Source organism: Aptenodytes forsteri, unplaced genomic scaffold, assembly GCF_000699145.1.
Source record: "Aptenodytes forsteri isolate BGI_AS27 unplaced genomic scaffold, ASM69914v1 Scaffold16, whole genome shotgun sequence".
Classification (NCBI taxonomy): Eukaryota; Metazoa; Chordata; class Aves; order Sphenisciformes; family Spheniscidae; genus Aptenodytes; species Aptenodytes forsteri.
In genome coordinates this window covers 3,547,758-3,565,724 of record NW_008794753.1, presented here as the reverse complement: position 1 = coordinate 3,565,724, position 17,967 = coordinate 3,547,758, and the positions used below count along the sequence as shown (strand labels likewise).

Here is a 17,967-nt window from a genome sequence, read left to right as displayed (position 1 = left end):
AATTAATCCTACAAGCTTGCACTGTCAGACATGTTCCCTCTTCAAAAATTCCAGGCAGATCTGCTAGCTCTTTTGAAAAGGCGACCATTGCCAGTTTCACTGTCTATATGTATATTAGGTATGTGTGGCCTAGATCTGGCTTATGCTGATGTCTGATGAACTTCATAGGGACTCTGGAGTACCGGCATTGGTATCTCCCAGTCAACATTTAATAGCCCAGGGCAGCGTCTGCTCAAGTCTAATCTCTTGCAGCTCCATGCACAGTCCAGCTACCATGAGGATGGCCTAGGGAAGCCACCAAACTTACTTCGTAGGTGAGACGACCTCAAAGCAAAACCTTCTCTCTATGTCTTCACACGGCTTGACGGTACAGAGCCGCAGGTCTTCCACCACTACCGTGAGGACATCCTGAAAGGGTGAGAACAGGTGGCTTTGTTGGCTCCCTGAATCCGTGTCATAATCAGGCCTCTCAGAAAACTCCTTCCCAAACCCTGCTGGTTAGCATATGCTGAGTCCAGAAAGAGCAGAGCCAGCCCACCACCGGATAACTCTAGGGCAATAGGAAGGGGTTATACAGAATCGAAGCACGGGACAACATGCACATGAAGTGGCAGGCTTACTGGGGACTTCACCAACTTCCCCTGCTGAACAGGAATATTTAGACCACCACAAACACCATCTGCTGCCACTTAGTTCTCAGTACAGTCTAACTTTGGAGCACAATAATGCCTGAACGGGCTTGCTGTCCCTCTGATCCAATTCCCCTCCCCACTCCTTCCACCCCACTCTCCCGCCATGGTACAGAAGTCCCCAGCAAAGCAGGATACCAGACAAGTTGGCTAATCTGCCAGTGTCATCTGGGGTAGCCTCACTGACCTTTAGCTTTTTCTGGTACACCAGCTGACTGTTCTGTATGGAGAACCACCTCCTGAGGGAAGACAGACAGACAGACATCAGAACAAGGGAACAGCTGAGATACAGACAGGCAGCTTGTTCTGTGGCAGAGCAGGGTATCTCTGCGTTTAAAAAGAGTGTAATTTATTCCAAGAAGCTGGAAAGTAACGTCATAAGAAAAGCTCACACTTCTCCAGTGCCCTCCCTCAGAGGACAAAGGATTTACAGCCTTAGGGAATGACTCCTGGCATTGAGATGCTGTGATGGCAAGCGTTCTAGATATGTCAATGTATAGCAAGAAGGAAGGAAAAAAGGGAAGAAGCAAAGGAGTAGGGCAGTCCCGTATTACTGCCTAGGATTTCTGGGGCAGAAGTCTGTGTGTGCACACCAGCCCTGGTGCAGGTAGTAAATCCAGTGCCCATGGGACACGTTGCACTGGTTAGGGCATACTTGTACTTGCATATGTGCACAGTGGGCATACTTGACATTTACTGGGAAAGTTGGATTACTTGCACATGCCACGCCAGATGCAGTGTGCCTGCTGCCTCTCCAAGCAGGCTGTCATAAGGCAAGCCAGAAATTTCTTGACATCACGAAGAAACCCAGGTGGGAAAAAGAAAAACCCATCTCAGAAAACCCTGCTAACTGGCAGCTCTACAAACAGTGTTGGAGAAAATAACACGAATGAGTTGCACATCTTGCTGTTTATATAGGCTATGCTACCCACCAGGCTGATTTCTTTGTACCCACTACAGCCTATGGGAGGCCAAACAACACCAAAGCTCCTGTTTCCTATGGCTAGAGTAAGGACAGGTGTATGTGAAGGGAGTCTACCTTCTTAGGAGGCAACAAATCACCAGCTAGCAGCTTTCCATTAAAATACAAGTTACAGAAGGTCCATGTGATGCTGACAGCAGAAGTAATTCCCCGGTGTCTTAATCTTCGGTGCTAAATCCAAACCCCCAAGTCACTTCCTCATCCCAAGACACAGCCTAAGATTTAGCAACCTGATCATCTTCATAGAGGGCAACGGAAGCCATGACCATCACTAAGCTTCAGGAAGAAGGTACTGGAATACCTGAGCACAGAGTCAAAGAGCCTTGCAGCAAGCTGTTATTTTGAGCATGTATTACACACTCTGTTTGCAAAAGAACTAGGTTCCCTGGGAAAATGAGATGAGACAGGATTCTCTTTCTTCTGTCATTGCTGAAATATTAAACAGAGATAAAAGACAACAAAAGGACTTGACATGTCTGTGGAGAAACAGGAAAATACAGGTAACTGGAGGCCATCCCATCTATGAGGGAGCCCATTTTGATGAGCTGATACGGTTCTGCATCGTTCTGAGCTGCTGTGACAGTAGCAGTCTACTCTCAAGGAGCTCTGCTGTCACATGAAGCTGAGCAGAAAGTTTGTCTCTCAGGTTCTGGTCTCTGCTCCTGCTCCTTGCGGCTGTGCTCTCCTGCTCACCACCCCAGAGCACGCATTTCTGCCTGGTACTGGCTCTTAGCCTGATATCCTGAACTGGGGATTTTGCTGTTCTCTCTGCCTGCCCCCTCCCGCTCACATGAGGGGGAGGCACTAACACCGAATAGCTGAGTGACAGCGAGAAGGTGATGAGTAGGCTACAGAAGCTGGGAATAGCTCAGATGCGGGCAGATACGGCTAAGAGTGGGTGGGACTGAGGAGACAGAGATGGCTGTAGGGAGGATACAGACTGTGTATGACTGGGACGTAGGAGGATACAGGGAGGATAGCTGGGATTTGGAGAACGGGGAAAACTTGGAGCCCTTGACACTAACATTACTTCAGACATCAGGAAAACCAGAAAGTCCCAAAGGGTCATGTTCCCTCCAGGAGAAGTGCCCTCTGGAGTGACCCTTGAATTCACAGCCAGGGGAGCTGAAAGGAGAATGGAGTTGCCTGGAACCGTTCATCTCTGTCACAAGAGTCAAGCACAGGCCTTGACATTAGCCTGACACATTTTGGAACGACCTTCTGCTCCGCAAAGACATGTGGTGTCAGTGAAAGCAGCCGTGCGACAGGCTATGGACCGAGGCAATACTTTGCTTAGGAAACACCAAGCAGGAAAACCTAAAAGGTTGAGAAAAATTCAGCTAAGATACCTTCCCAGTGCAACAGCGTGATGCACTGTGCTGTAGCTGCTGTTGCGGTTTCTGGTTCCTCCAAGTGCAAACTTAGTACTTAACTGTCAAGGGACCAGAGAGCCTGAGGGGTAATAAAATTATACTAAATTTGCCTGGAATCTCCTTAGTACTAGAGGAAGCTTCAGAGAGAAGGAATCGCTTATCTAACCAATTCAGACATCTCTAAGAATTTCAAGTCTTTTTTCCATGCAAATACAGGCAGTTTCTGTGCATATTACAAACTGTTCACTGAACCATTTAGTGTTTATTTATTCCAAAGTCTAACAACAGCACATTTCAGCCTTGCTGTGGTGTGTACTTTGAATGCATCCCATAGCCAAGTAAAAGATATCTTAATATTGTATCATTTCCCTGTTATGTGAGAGGAGGAAATGTAGTTCAAAAAGGCATTGATCTCATGCATTAGAAACTCACTGGAAGGGTTTAAATCCATTCGCACAACCGTGTATGAAACCCATTGACTATCTCAAGGGAAACTAAACGCACAAATATCGAGCAAGGCTAGAACATGAAACCTTTGCGTCCACCTTCCCAAGGTCTCTGGCAGCTGTGGAGACTCCTGACTAGTGCAGGAGGCATATGAGCCTGGCATACCCAGTGACCTATCAGATGAAATATTTATAAATTATTAAGAGCAGGGTCAGTGCACAGAAAGCCATCTCTCAGCTCCCGGCAGCACAGCTGATATTTCCATTCTCGCCTATCTCCCCATCCCAGAATAGACAGGTTTGATACTCGTGGCATGTCCCATTGTGTTAGGCTATTTCTCTTAATTGTTATGAATTTACAGCTTTCCTAGGGCAAGACTCGAGCTGCATTGAGCCCTATCTTCCCTGCATGGAACCTGGTCATCCTTCCATTGTGGAAAGCACACCTTTTTTTTCCCTGGCATTTACTAAGATGCAGCAAAACATGAGCTGGCTCATTCCATGGTGCAGCCTAAGAGGAATATACAGCTTCACAGAAAGAAGCATACTTGGTTTTGAACAGGAAAATAATAATCACTTACATAAACTACACAGCATCTAGCTCTTTTACTGATTAATGTACGTCTCCAACGCACCAATATCAAAGACCTGCAAAGCGAGTGGCTTTGCAAGCTCAGCACATGAGTTATAACACGCTGGTAGAAAATTTATGTGGTCTTAAAACACCATTGCAGTCAAGCAGATGCTTACTCCTCTTTTGCTCTGAGCTGACTTGGCACCACATAGCCAGGTTAGCGTGCTGATAAGGCTACATTAATCTCTCTTGAGATACTGTTTCTCTCAGGAGGACTTACTCAGGTGCAGTGTTATCCTAACATGGCTTCAGGTTCTCATCTTACTTGCAGCCAACAGGTTCTGAGCAGAATCACAGAATCACTTCGGTTGAAAGGGACCTCTTCAGACCATCTAGTCCAACCCTCCTGCTCAAGCAGGGCCAGCTAGATCAGGTTGCCCAGGACTGTACCCAGGTGGTTTTTTAGTATCTCCACAGATAGAGACTTCACAACCTCTCTGGGCAACCTGCTCCACTACCTGACCATCCTCACAGTAGAAAAGCAGTTTCTTGTGTTCACATGAAATTTCACGTTTTTAGTATGTGCCCATTGCCTCTCGTCCTGTCACTAGGCACTGCTGAGAAGTCTGGCTCCCTCCTCTTCATTCCCTCCCGTCAGGAATTTGTACACATTGATAAGATCCCTCCGCGAGCCCTCTCTTCTCCAGGCTGAAGAGTTCCAGCTCTCTCAGCCTTTCCTCATATGAGAGATGTTCCAGCCCCTTAATCATCTTCATGGCCCTTCACTGGACCGCCTCCAGTAAGTCCATATCTTTCTTGTGCTGGGGAGCCCATAGCTGGACACAGTACTCCAGATGTGGCCTCACCAGTGCTAGAGGATCACCTCCCTCAACCTGCATGCAAAATGCTCCTAAAAGAAAAGTCTCTGTATGCAGAAACTATCAAACCAACCTCATTTTAACTATTTAGCTTTTAACTACTTAGCTCAGAATCCTTCCAGTGATGATAACAGCTGCTAAGATCTCACTTAAAAATGAAGTGTGTTCCTGCGCAGGCAGTATTAGCTCTGTTCAGAGTCTTAGCCCAAACATCAAATGGAATATGAGTTATTACTCACCGATTCCATGTTTTGAAAGCATTGCTAGCTCTCTTGAAGAGGTAGCCTTCCATCACCACTCCATTCGGGGCATCAACATTAAACTCCACCTTTGAGTCATCATAGGAGAAGTCCTGCAAATAAAAAGAGACTGAGACTCTACCGTGACTGCACCCTGCAGGACCGAGATGGAGATGAGCCTGATCAAAGCATCAGGAAGAGAAAAATATCTATGTCAAGATCCTAAAGTTCAGGCAGAGCTGTCTGTCACAGCACATCCCTATGCCTTAGTGGGCTGCAGCCATGAATTATCCTCATTCCAGCAAGCTTATCTGTCCCTATTGTTTGGAGAAAAGTACTACACATGCTGTATTTCCCTGCTCTGGTAGCTGAGAAGGAGAAGGGCAGGTAGCTTATCATCATGAGGGCTAAAAATTCCCAACATTTGGGGCCATCTGCAATGGGAAATAAAGCAATAGAGGTGCTTTTCACTGGCCAAGTGAGTTAGCAATGCTGCTGCCACCCCTCTGCTCTGCAAGGGGCCAGGAACAGAACAAACCCCAGCCTTTTCACACAAGGAAAACAGGCATAATTATTTCTAGAGGGGAAGACTTATCAATTCCATTTTCATTAGCTATCATCATATGCCATCTCCAATCTGCGCTCACTCAATTCTCTATGCTATGCTACCAGTCAGAGCTGATTTGTCAGGTTTGGCACTGATTCATCAGATAGATCTCATGGATTCTGACAGCTGGTGAGCAAGACACAGAGCAGAGGGAATAGCAGCTGCTCTCACAGAACACAGATCCTTCTCCCTGGGCAGCGGTCTGCCTCCTTCCCAAGAGAAACTAGGTCATGAAACCTAAATGACTTTCCCCTCTAACCTGGGGAGCTATGGCACATTGTCTCTTTGCACACTGATTCCACTCCGATGATGCATTCTACCCACACCTCCCTCTCTCTTGAGCATGAATATTTCTCCCTGTACTACTTGGTTCAAAGAAACAACAGCGCAGTGAAAACAGCCCCATTAACTTAAGTGCCTTTCCTAGCTCAGCATACGAAGACCCTTGTGATGCTGTGTTGCTAGGCAACATGCACTTCACTCTCATTAAGATGAGTTATTTTCATGTTCAGAGATGCAAGCTTGCCTGGGAGGTGTCGTAATAAGAATACTACTGACACAGAAGGAGGAGATATAATGGGACAGGACCGAGTCATTCCTTGGAAAGGCAGCGTGATGCCCAATTAGACCCTAGAAACTGCTGTAAGGCACCCAATTAAGAGAGGGCTGCTCAGCCCCAAATTTTCTTGCCATAAGAGGGTGAATCCCATGGGGGTCCTCTTCTGCAGATGTCTTTCATGTACCTATTGCAAACAAAGGCTAGAGGGAATTTTCCCCTAACTCGTAGATATTTGAACATGTGATTTTTGTAGAGCTGCTCCAAAATGACAATTCTATACATTTGATGAGAATCTGCACTGTTTTATAATAAATAATGCAAACATCCAAAAATCTGGACTTTGTTGAAAAGTGCACAGCAAGCGTAGGGCAAAACCCTTCCAAGCACATCTTAGAAATGACCACTTAGCTGTGCCTCACTTTGTGGAAGAGGTAAAAATAAGGGGGAGGGTCTAAATATAATCACCTGACTTCTTCAGCTGGCCTTATATAATCAAGCAGTGTGATGGTAAGAAGGATATATTGCTGATGAGTGCAGGAGGAACAGATGGGCCATATACGTCACTAGAGTAAATCCACTAAAAATCAGTGGAGTCAAGCCAGGTGTGAATTTAACCTCATTGAGTCTGTATTGTGTTACACCTCTCTACAAATTGAAGGGCTAAAGCGAAACAGCCGAAGGCACATGGAGTTGTTCCTTGCCTTTGAAAGAACTCTAAACTGCACCAAGCCCAGTTTTAGAACACAAATTATACACAAAAACACCAAGCGCGTATACAGCTAAGATGACAGAGAGCCATCTGGATGATGTCCAAACACAGAAACACATTGCTGGGAAGAATGGCTTGTGTTTGCATTACTCTGGCGATATTTCTCTTCCTTGTTCTCTCATTGGTTAGGAAACATCCCCAGGCCAAATTCTGCTCACATTTCAGCTGGTGTAATTCCTGAGCAACTCCACTGCTATCAACAGAACTACTGCAGGGCAGTTGAGGGCAGAATACATCGACCAGAGCTGTAAACTGGATTTGTAGAGTAGGTACAAATCAAGGGAGAGATCCGAGGGATAAGGACCACTCTGCCTCTTAGCCCCAGGGCACGCGGCAGTCTGATCCTCAGGCACTTTGTTCCATTCCATTGCACTCTGCTTGAAAGCACCTGAAGTCTTTGCTACAAAGTTATTGAGTGTTGAGAGACAAATGAAGTAAGGGAAAGGGAAGGGTGAAAAAAAAAAATCCAGAAATCATCCCCTTGATCAGCATCATTTTTCCTGTCCCTGCCAAGCAAAGGCCAAAAGGGAAACGTAGAGAAATGGCTCAGGTAGCTGAAAGGCAAAATCATGGCAAGTGCAATTGTGAAACTTCCAGCACATTAGAGTGAGCTTAAACAATGGATTCCTAGGCACATCTTCTTGCTGTAGCCCATTGTCCTGGTTCTGGCTGGGATAGAGTTAATTTCCTTCCTAGTAGCTGGTAGAGTGCTGTGGTTATTATCATTTTATTTCAATTATTGAACTGTTTTTATCTCAACCCATGAGGTTTTCTCACTTGTGCTGATTCGATTCTCTCCCCCATCCCACGGTGGGGGGGCAGTGAGCGAACGGCTGCGTGGTGTTCAGCTGCCTGCCGGGTTCAACCACAACACATCCAGGGAATAGTAGTATTTTCCCTTCCTTTTCTGTCCTGTTAAACTGTTGTTATCTCAACCCACAAATTTTACTTTTCTTTCCTCTCCCCGATTCTCTCCCCCATCCCACTGGGAGGTGGGGGGGCAGTGAGCGAACGGCTGCGTGGTGTTCAGCTGCCTGCCGGGTTCAACCACAACACCCATCCAGGGAACTTTCTTACCACAGCCATTGAAAAGAGAGGACAAATTTCTGGAAAAAGAGTTACAAGAACATCTGTTGAAACCCGATTCCAGGTCAAAGCTAGCTTAGAAACTGAGGAGATCGTTTTGCCAATGGTGTTGAAACATCATGGTAGTGTGTGGCCACAGCTGGATACACACAGATGTGTGACAATGAATGCCCTTAACTGGCAGACCTGCCCTTAACGTGTCCCTGTATCTGTTCTACTCGTCAACACAAAAAGAGTTTGATCCTGTTAGCTCTGGGAAACAAGTTGAAGAGTCCTGGCTGACGGACACAGCTCCTGCCAAGCACATCATCAGCTATGCCATCAGTAAGTCTGACTCCTACAAGGGATGGAGCACATCTGCGGACTGTCTGACTCCCCTCTCCCCGATTCTCTCCCCCATCCCACTGGGAGGTGGGGGGGCAGTGAGCGAACGGCTGCGTGGTGTTCAGCTGCCTGCCGGGTTCAACCACAACACCCATCCAGGGAACTTTCTTACCACAGCCATTTGAAAGAGAGGACAAATTTCTGGAAAAAGAGTTACAAGAACATCTGTTGAAACCCGATTCCAGGTCAAAGCTAGCTTAGAAACTGAGGAGATCATTTTGCCAATGGTGTTGAAACATCATGGTAGTGTGTGGCCACAGCTGGATACACACAGATGTGTGACAATGAATGCCCTTAACTGGCAGACCTGCCCTTAACGTGTCCCTGTATCTGTTCTACTCGTCAACACAAAAAGAGTTTGATCCTGTTAGCTCTGGGAAACAAGTTGAAGAGTCCTGGCTGACAGACACAGCTCCTGCCAAGCACATCATCAGCTATGCCATCAGTAAGTCTCTCTGACTCCTCCAAGGGATGCAGCACATCTGTGGACTGTCTGACTCCACGCAGATCTAGGAAATAAAAACCTTCCAACCTTGTAAGCCAAGTCATGATGCCTGGGAGGTGCCGGTGGAGAAGGAATGCGTCACCCATTCTGCAACATTCAAAGTAACTTTCTTGATTCAAATCTTACCCTTGACAAAGCAAGGTAAGAGAGTGCACACGTATGCTTTCTCTTGTCCCCTCTTTTTCCATTTCCTGCTATACATGAGATTTTAATGCATGATTTTAATAAACTACCTTTTGCCGAATTCTTCCCATCATTGCAACGTACACAGAGTATGCAAGTCTGCTCTAAATGAGTTTGGACTGATTTATTAAGTCTGCATTTAGCACCTCGTTGTCTCTGTAATATGAAAAAATGCTTGACACAGAAAAGGCTTCCTAGAATTGGGATCTGAATGGCTTCGGCTACAGCTGCATATGCAATCATGATTAGCAACAGCAGTGACATGTTGGATCACACATTGGTAAAACAAATCGGACGTCTTCCAAAATAAGAAACCAGATCTCTGCCATCATCTGCTTCCCTTTCCTTCACCAACTTCCAGTAAATCACACCAATCTTGTCTCACTGTCCCCTCCCCTTCTCAGTCCTGTCACTCTTGAGTTCACACATGAGGCTGCCTGGGAACTGATATTCTTTTAGAAATGACATCACAATAGTTTCCATGGGAGCACACTGAAGGCTGCTGAGGCAACAATGAAGTAACACATTCCAAGAGACACATCCATAGGGATGTGAAAAAGGACATTAATGCGTACACTTTCAAACCAGCAAATGGAAAGCAAAAACCCAGCACAGGCACAAACAGACCCATGAAAGAAGAAAAAAGGAAAAAAGAAAAAAAAGAAAAACCCTATTTGAAGGTTGCCTCATGAACCACTCAGTTAAGAACTCCCTTGTCCGTCTCCACACGGCATGCACAGAGACTGCTTGCATTGCAGAGGCCAGAGAAGCTCTTCCAATTGCTCCTGTGAAGCCAGCATTTCATGCAGAGAAAATGGCTGATGAAATTAAATAAACCTCAAGCTTCAGTGAACAGACTTAATATGAAGAGTGATGATGCCCCTCATCATTAGGGGGGGGGGGGGGGGGGGGGGAGTCTTCTAAGGAAAGAGCCCTGCCTAAGAGCATACCCACTGAAGTAGGAAGGTCTTGTTTATAGGTTCATTCCTATCCCAAAGGGCACACCACCTGGCTGAGAACAGATAGAACCTTCCCCTAAAATACCAAGACTTCCTTAAAATTCTTTAAAATACAATCACTATGGCACTGGCCCTCCCTGAAAAGCCATAGCATTACTCCCTCAGTGTATCAATTCAATGTGGAAATAACAATACTGTCCTTTTCTGTACAATGTTTTGATTTCTACTGATAGAAAACACTACCAAAACTAGGAAATCACAACCAGTAAATCATTTCAGTCCAGGTGTTTTTAGATACTCAGAGAAACATATCTTACTACCAAACCTCCATGTTATTTTCAAACAGTACCATTTAGGATAAGTGACAACACATGCGATACGTGTTTTCCCTCACAGAAGACAAAGGCTTTATCCAAAAGTGCCCTCTTTGCTTAAGTAACCAATGATGCTCAGTATTTAACAATAATATTATGGACACTCTAACAACATTATGTATACATCCATGCATTGAAGAGAACTCATCCTGGAGGTGAGTTAAAAATTGTATGTGACTAGTTTGGCTATTCGATTCTAAAGAGAACATAATTCAGAGGAATATTCACATTCCCTAAAGATGCACACAAACCCCTTCCACACAAACACTGGTGCACGCACATTCTGTCCTCTTCTGGTGCCTGAATATATTTCAAGCATTTCTCTATCTGGCTATTTTTACCTCTGTGTATATACTGTGTACAATCCAAGACCCTCAGAGGCAGATGGAATTTGGAGGAGGGCTCCCCCACCTACATTCCCGTTCTGCACAGACAGCTTTCATTCATTCCGGCCAAATCCCATTTACAGACCTTTTGTTTCTTGAATTTCCTAATGCCAAACGATCTCCCTGCTCTGCAGCTTGCCAGCAGATGATGCACAGAGATCTGTGCCCTGCCCCAGAGCTTCTCCATCCCACGGACAGGACCAAACACATTTGCTTTCCTGCAGTAATAAAGCTGTACTTGCTTTTGAGTCACATCAGCAAGCAAGGTCCTACAGGCACAATCCTTGCTGCCCCAGAGAAAAGTGCCCTCTAAACTTTCTCCCCAAGTCAAACCAACCCTGCAGGAGTCTCCTTACCAGGAGGTATTCAAGCCTGCCGAAAATCTTCATGATGCCAGCTGCAAGGGAGGTTTTGCTGCTCTTGCCTAGAGAGCAGGGAGCAGCTCTGCGTGTCCTCTCTCTCTCTCTCCGTTCGCTCTCCAGAGTAGCATCTCTGCTAAGCACCGTGGGCTGGCAAGGAAGGAGGGATTTCTTTTTCAGCCCCTTCTCCTTTACCCCTCCTACTCCTTTTTGGGAAGCTATAAGCTCTGCCGTTGGCTCCTGTCAAAGCAAGGGGCACTAGGCGAAGGAAGTCTGCTGGCCTCTGGGGACCACCTGCTTACCCCCTCCTCATGCCTCCTATTCAAAGTCAATCAGCTTAGAGCAAGGGCTAATTACCATACAGCTGTCATGGGGGCACAGAAGGGAGTGGGAGAAGCCAGGCAACACAGAGCAAAGTTGACAGGAAGACACTCACCGAATGCCTCCCTGACCTTAACAGAGCCAGGCTTGTCTGCCTTCAGCGGGGTCTGCTTCCCCCAGCTTCCTGGAGCAGAGCCACCCTTTGGCCAGTAATTCCACCCCTGCTCCACTGCAGCCACAGAAATCAGGGTGTTGAAATGCCATATGGCCCCTAGTTTGTTATCTACCAGCTGAACTAAATGAGGCAGAGAGCTCTGCCTCGGCACTCCATCCTCCCTTCCCATGCAAACAGGCAACAGAAGCACAATTGCTTCCCCCACTGCTCTGGACCGGGGAATAGGTATGAGGCTGCAAAGGAGCTTTTATATAGCCCTGTATTCTTCCACTTTCAGAGACTGGCCTGTCAGTTTTGGTGCAGTGGAAGGATTCAGGAAGGTCAGGATCTGCGAGGGAAGACTGGTTTCAACATTACTGTTTCTCTCCTCATTTCCCATTGGAAAAAATTCCCTGGTCTGTGTGTTCCAGTGCTAAGTTCTCCAAAATTTTTCTCCTAAGTGGTCCAACCTACACCAGGCCCTGTGTGTCTTTGTGCATCCATCTGAAGCAACTGAGCCCACATAAACACATACAAATTAATTACATGCGTGGTTTAAGACAGTTTAGTTCAACACACAGGAGAAATGTGGGAAGCTACAAGACTATCTCCTCAGCCTTTGCAGAAATGTATTCCGTACTGCAGTCCTTGCACACATGCATCCCACACACAGTCAGAAGAAAGGCACCCCCAGCCTTCACGCTGAAGCTCTCCTCTCTCTTTGCACAATGGGAGGATAACTCAAATATATACTGTAGCCCATAAAAATTGAGACTCTTCCTTTCCTCTTGCCGATTTTATTGGAACCCTTTTCTTCCTTTCCTCTTGCCGATTTTATTGGATAAATTTTATTGTATAAATGAGCATTATTTTCATATTAAGGGTGAAGCTGCAAATGGAGCTCTTTAAGGCTTTGGAGCTAGGAAGGCAGAGGGCAGCGGGTAAAATGACAGCTTGAAATGATAGCTGCCCTAGGAATCTGTCCCAAAGGTGGCAGATGTTCCGTGAGGGAAGATGGGGAAAGGGCGGCATAGGAGAAAGACACTTGAATTCCAGTATCAAAGAAAATAGTCGAGATTTGTGCTGAGATTTTCTCTCCTACCAAATCTATTTTAAAAATATAATTAAAAATAATGAAACAAAATGCCACCGACCACTTCCTTATGAACTTGGCTCTTGGAAGGCTGCCCTCCGTGCCTCACAAAGCTGCCCAAAGACAATTCAATGAGCAAGGCCCTATCTTCAGAATCTGCACAGATCCCCCACGCCTAGAACACTTTAAAATGTATTAATTAAACTGGATTCTCTCCCTTTCTGTCATGCCTTAGCAGGCTGTTTGGGAAGACACTGTGTTGAGGAAAAAAGGATACTTCTGCCACTCCTCTCTAATTAAGCACAACTAAACCTCCAAATTTTTTAAGAGACCAGAGGGTATTCTGGGTGCAGCATGAAGACATATATTCAAACACGTGCTGTGCTCCCTTTGGAGATGGTGAGATGCTCACCAGATGCAGAGTGCCATGCTCCATTGCAAAGGGAGGAGCAACACTGACTCAGAGTAGCTGAAAAGCAGTCTCACGTTTCCAGGCAGGAAGCTTTAAATCCTAAATTGCAGTAGGGACGTTCATGTTCAGCTCTCTTACAAGCTTATGCAGAGAGCCACAGCTCTATGCATATGTATCCTGATGAGGAGTAATTGCTCGTTCTCCCTCTTGGAACCTGACCTCTCCTTCATTCCCTGCTAGTCCAGTCAGCAAAGCCACGTAAAGGGATTTAACTGAAATGCACTGCCCTAGAGAGACTTTCCATGTTCCCTCGAATGAAGTCATCACTCCAGCAGAGTCCCAGGGGAACTGAGAGTTCACAAATGGATTTACCCCTCCCTCAGAACACTTAACCAAAGGGAGCATATGCACAGGCCGATTCACAGGGAATGTCTGTCATTAGCTTTCAAATCCGGTTATGTTTCCATTTTGTGGGTTATGACATTTTTGAGAGAGAGAATTAGAAAGAAAACAACAGCCACTTAGAGCCCTCCTATTGAGAAGTATTGATCCACGCAAGTGCCTACCAGGTATGGACTCCTTAGCGATTCCTGCTCAGGGCTTGGTTCATGAACAGCTATTTCTCAGGGCTCTCTGAAATCCCCTCTTACTGTCCCCACGGAGCATGAGGGTGTGGGTGTGTATGTTGAAAGTCCACCAACGCCCTCTGTTACGAGCCTGTGCAGCCAATTCACCTCCCACCAGACCCATGGTCCTCAAAGGCTCCTAGGCACCAAACATGCATTAAGTGCCAGCCAAGCACTGCTGCCACTGCAATACTGAACTCCGAAGTCAAGACTGACCACCATACAGAGTAGAGGGAACCGAAATCTTATTTTAGCCCAGGACTGAAAACAACTTTGATGAGGATGAAACCAAACTCACTTGAAACTGGGTTTTAAAATTACATGTCCAGTGTTCAGGTTACAGCACTAATGCTATGGGCAAGGTTTCTTTGTTTCCCTTTCAAAGGCAGGACTTAGTAAATATCCAGAGCAAAGCGCTAATTCTGAGCAATGAAGATGCCAGAAGAAGGAAATACATGTGGGTACTCACCTGCAGGAGGGTCTGCAGGCACAGATCAGCAATCCAAGAAGAGAAGGAAAAGAAAAAAAAAATTAGTTGATGTTTCTACAAGCCTCAGACTTGGAATCATTCCCAGATGAACGGTCTGGAAAAATCAGAGCCCACATTAACCAAAGATGCCTCCCTACCGAAGGCTCAGACTTGTTTGATAATAAATCCTGTTATCTTGCCAGTTCATGATGGTTACTCCCAATTACAGCAGGTGAGAGCACACACGTAGTGGGTTACCATAGCTCAGCTGGAAACAGCTTGCTCAGCCACAGCAGCTCTATTGCGTGGGTCCCGTGGACCCTTCCAAAGGTATGCTGCTCAAGGCTGTAGCCATGTCATGTCACAGGAGCTAAGCGAGAATCATCTGAACTGCAGTTTGGAGCAGACTTGCGTGAAAGTTCACTGCAGCACACTCCTCTCTCAATAGCAGTACAGAGTCCTGCTCTCTCTCCCTCACGACCCGTTAACATCCCTTCAGTACAGTGTGAGTTCCCTATGAATGACGAAAATGCCCTGCAGCAAGTCCGGTCTGTGGGTACCAAAGGAGTGCATCCACTCATTCATCTGCTGGATGATTTAACAGGGCCTCTGGCCATCTGGTTGGGCTAGGCACTCAGGCATGCTGCCAAACTGCTGCCTCACCATGGGGCACGGCAGTGAGAGGCAGGGCGAAGTGTCAGGAGGGGCGTGCTGATACTGCAGTAGCTGGAGATCATAGGGCTTGCCAGGCAAAAGCTAGCTTGCTCAGCTGGAGGAAGGATGCGAGACTGGGGGGAAAAAGAGGAGAAGGGAGGAAAGAGACAGGGGGCGGGGAAGAGAAAAGGGGGGGAAGAGAGGAAAAGACAAAGAAAAAAGAAAAAGAAAAGAAAGGGTGGGAGAAGAGTGCTCTAACCTCTCCCCAAAAGCAGCTCTGCTATGCAGTCAAGTTGTTTTCACAGGCGATTACAAACAACTACATCCACTCCTCCATCTCAGAGCCATTTACAGAACATGAACCCTTAACTCTTCCCACATCCTCAGTAGCAAAGGAGACAAAGCGTAGAAGGAAGGCGTAGAAGGAAGGCTTGCTCAGATACAGAGCAGGTCAGTGGCAGAGCTGGGAAAACCACCTAGGTGTACTGACCCATGGGGTCCTGTGTCCCTCTCCCTTGTGTACTCAGATGTGTCAGTAGCTGAATGCTCTGCATTTGATCAGGCCTACCTATTAGCTAGACCTCCCAGCATCCACAAGGTTATTACTCTCATCTCAACAATTTCTGCTGCTACTGCTCCAGGCTGTGAAGGACTAACCCAGCAAGGCCCCTCATCAGATGGCAGTTGCCACTGTGTGATCCAGACAACCGCACTGATGGAGAGAAGTGCTGCTTGCACCAAGCTGCAGCCCCAGGACTCACCCTCTGCTGTATCAGCGCATGCTTGTGCTCCATCTCCCTCTTCTCCACTGCAGAATCAATCACCAGTTGGTCCAGCTAAAGGCAGGGAGGAGAACACCAGGTATAAAAGTCAGGAAGGAGGTTTATGAGCCACTGTCCATCTCTGCTTCCCTGCTCTGGGATTACACCAGCCCTAACATGAGAAGTCCCCACAAGAGAGGAAAAGGGCTGTGTTTGGGTGTGCACTGAAAGTAACCGTAGCTCTTGGCTGCCAGCCCATAGTGCAGCATGGCTTATCGAACATCCAACAAGCATGATGCTCCGACCGCTCCCTGATTACCAAGTACAACATCCAATCTAAACCTCCCCTGGCATCGAACATCCAACAAGCATGATGCTCCAACCACTCCCTGATTACCAAGTATGGTAGCTGAATAGGAAAGAGGACGTCCTTTCAGGGTGAAGGGGTACAAACTGGCAGATTGAGTCAACCATATTCCCTGTCCCCTCACCTCTGTGGCTAGTTTCTTCATGTAGGGATCCAGTTCATGGAGAAGACTGTAGCCCTGCTGGAAAAAGGTGTACTGGGCATGCATGAAGGACAGCATCTGGGGAGGGAAACAACAGCAAGGTCAGAACAGGTTCTGGGACAAAGTGAGCGTGAAAAGTCCTTATCCCTTACTACCCACAAATAAGTCTCCTCAAGGTCTAACCCTTTCCCTTCCCAAAGCAATCTATCCATTAGATGCGTCTCCCTCTTCTCCTTTCTTCCTCTCACAAATCCTTCCACACTGTCAGGCAACCCCTGTTGTGAGCACAAAGCAGTAAAAGCAGTGTTCTTCACCCCTTGAAGTCCCCACAGTTCTGGCCTGTGGAGTTATCTTGCTGGTCCTTCATTCTCCCCTCTTGTTAGCATACCTGCAGCCCCCAGAGCAGTCCCAGACAGTATCTCCAGGGCAGACCGAGGAGTCAGTATGTCGACCCATGCAACCTGAAATGGAGAGGGCTGCCTTTCATTGAGTCACTGAGAGCAGCCACAGAAAACACAGAGAGCCCTTACCGCATCCAGTATTTCAAACTTCTTCTTGGCCTGCAGGACATTGATCTGTGAAGGAATCAAGATAAGACTCTCGGCATCAGCAGCATTAAGCAGTTTGGCATGGAGATCTAAGTATGAACAACTTGCTGCAACACCCCTAGCAGCAAACCACAACACTATTCAAGGACAGTTCCAGAAAGTTAGTTTCTGAAAAGACAGTTCTGGTGAGTTCCAGGTGGAATAAAAAGGGAAACAGCATAGATGCATTTTCCTACCTGGGCTGCTACTGATTAAGGTCACAGCTAGGTGTATGTCGGTACATAGGCTGACAACAAACAGTGACCCCAGAGTGCAATTTGGTATCACATGAAGGAGATGTTTAATCTATCAGGTCACTGCTTTGATTTCTCTTAGCAGGCTGAGCGGTACCAGTGTACTGTTATGCTTTTCTTCAGTAATCATAGTGAAGCCAGCCAGGAAATTGTGGTACCCATGAGGGGGCCTATGTTCTCAGTGTGCACACCCTTTGCACACCCATTTTTCTTGGGGAAAAGTGCATGGCTGACTGCCCCAGAGACCGTCACATCCCTTCCACACAGAAGCAGCAGTAGCTCAGGATTTCCTGTGGCAGCCCTGATGTGCTTGGGCTCCTGGGGTGGAAGAAGATGCCTTCCAGCACATTCAGGCTTACACCTCTTCCCTGGCCAGGGAAGAACTGCAGTACCTCTTGCAACAGCAAGATAGCATTGCTTTGGAAGTGCACCCTGCTACTGCAAAAGAACCAGTTTGGAGCGTTTACTGTGAGGATAGGAGAGCCTGGCCATTCCTTGAGTCCTCCAGCAGGTGATTAGCAGAGTGGTTGTAGAATCATAGAATCATTTAGGTTGGAAGAGACCTTTAAGATCATCAAGTTCAACCATTAACCTAGCACTGCCAAGTCCACCACTAAACCATGTCCCAAAGCACCACATCTACACGTCTTTTAAATGCCTCCAGGGATGGCGACTCCACCACTTCCCTGGGCAGCCTGTTCCAATGCTCAACAACCCTTTCGGTGAAAAAATTTTTCCTAATACCCAATCTAAACCTCCCCTGGCACAACTTGAG

The 17,967-nt window shown here is 46.7% G+C and overlaps 1 protein-coding gene across 1 annotated transcript in view; it reads right to left on the bottom strand.

Moving 5' to 3' along the window:
- Positions 1-17,967, bottom strand: part of ACAP3 (ArfGAP with coiled-coil, ankyrin repeat and PH domains 3) — a 56,622-nt gene that overhangs the window by 7,639 nt on the left and 31,016 nt on the right. The window contains exons 7-13 of the mRNA XM_009274184.2: positions 16,882-16,926; positions 16,334-16,429; positions 15,843-15,917; positions 14,428-14,439; positions 5,182-5,294; positions 877-928; positions 308-408 (exon numbers count right to left, since the gene is read on the bottom strand). Coding sequence (XP_009272459.2) covers positions 308-408; positions 877-928; positions 5,182-5,294; positions 14,428-14,439; positions 15,843-15,917; positions 16,334-16,429; positions 16,882-16,926 — 494 coding nt within the window. The remainder of the gene's footprint in view (positions 1-307; positions 409-876; positions 929-5,181; positions 5,295-14,427; positions 14,440-15,842; positions 15,918-16,333; positions 16,430-16,881; positions 16,927-17,967) is intronic.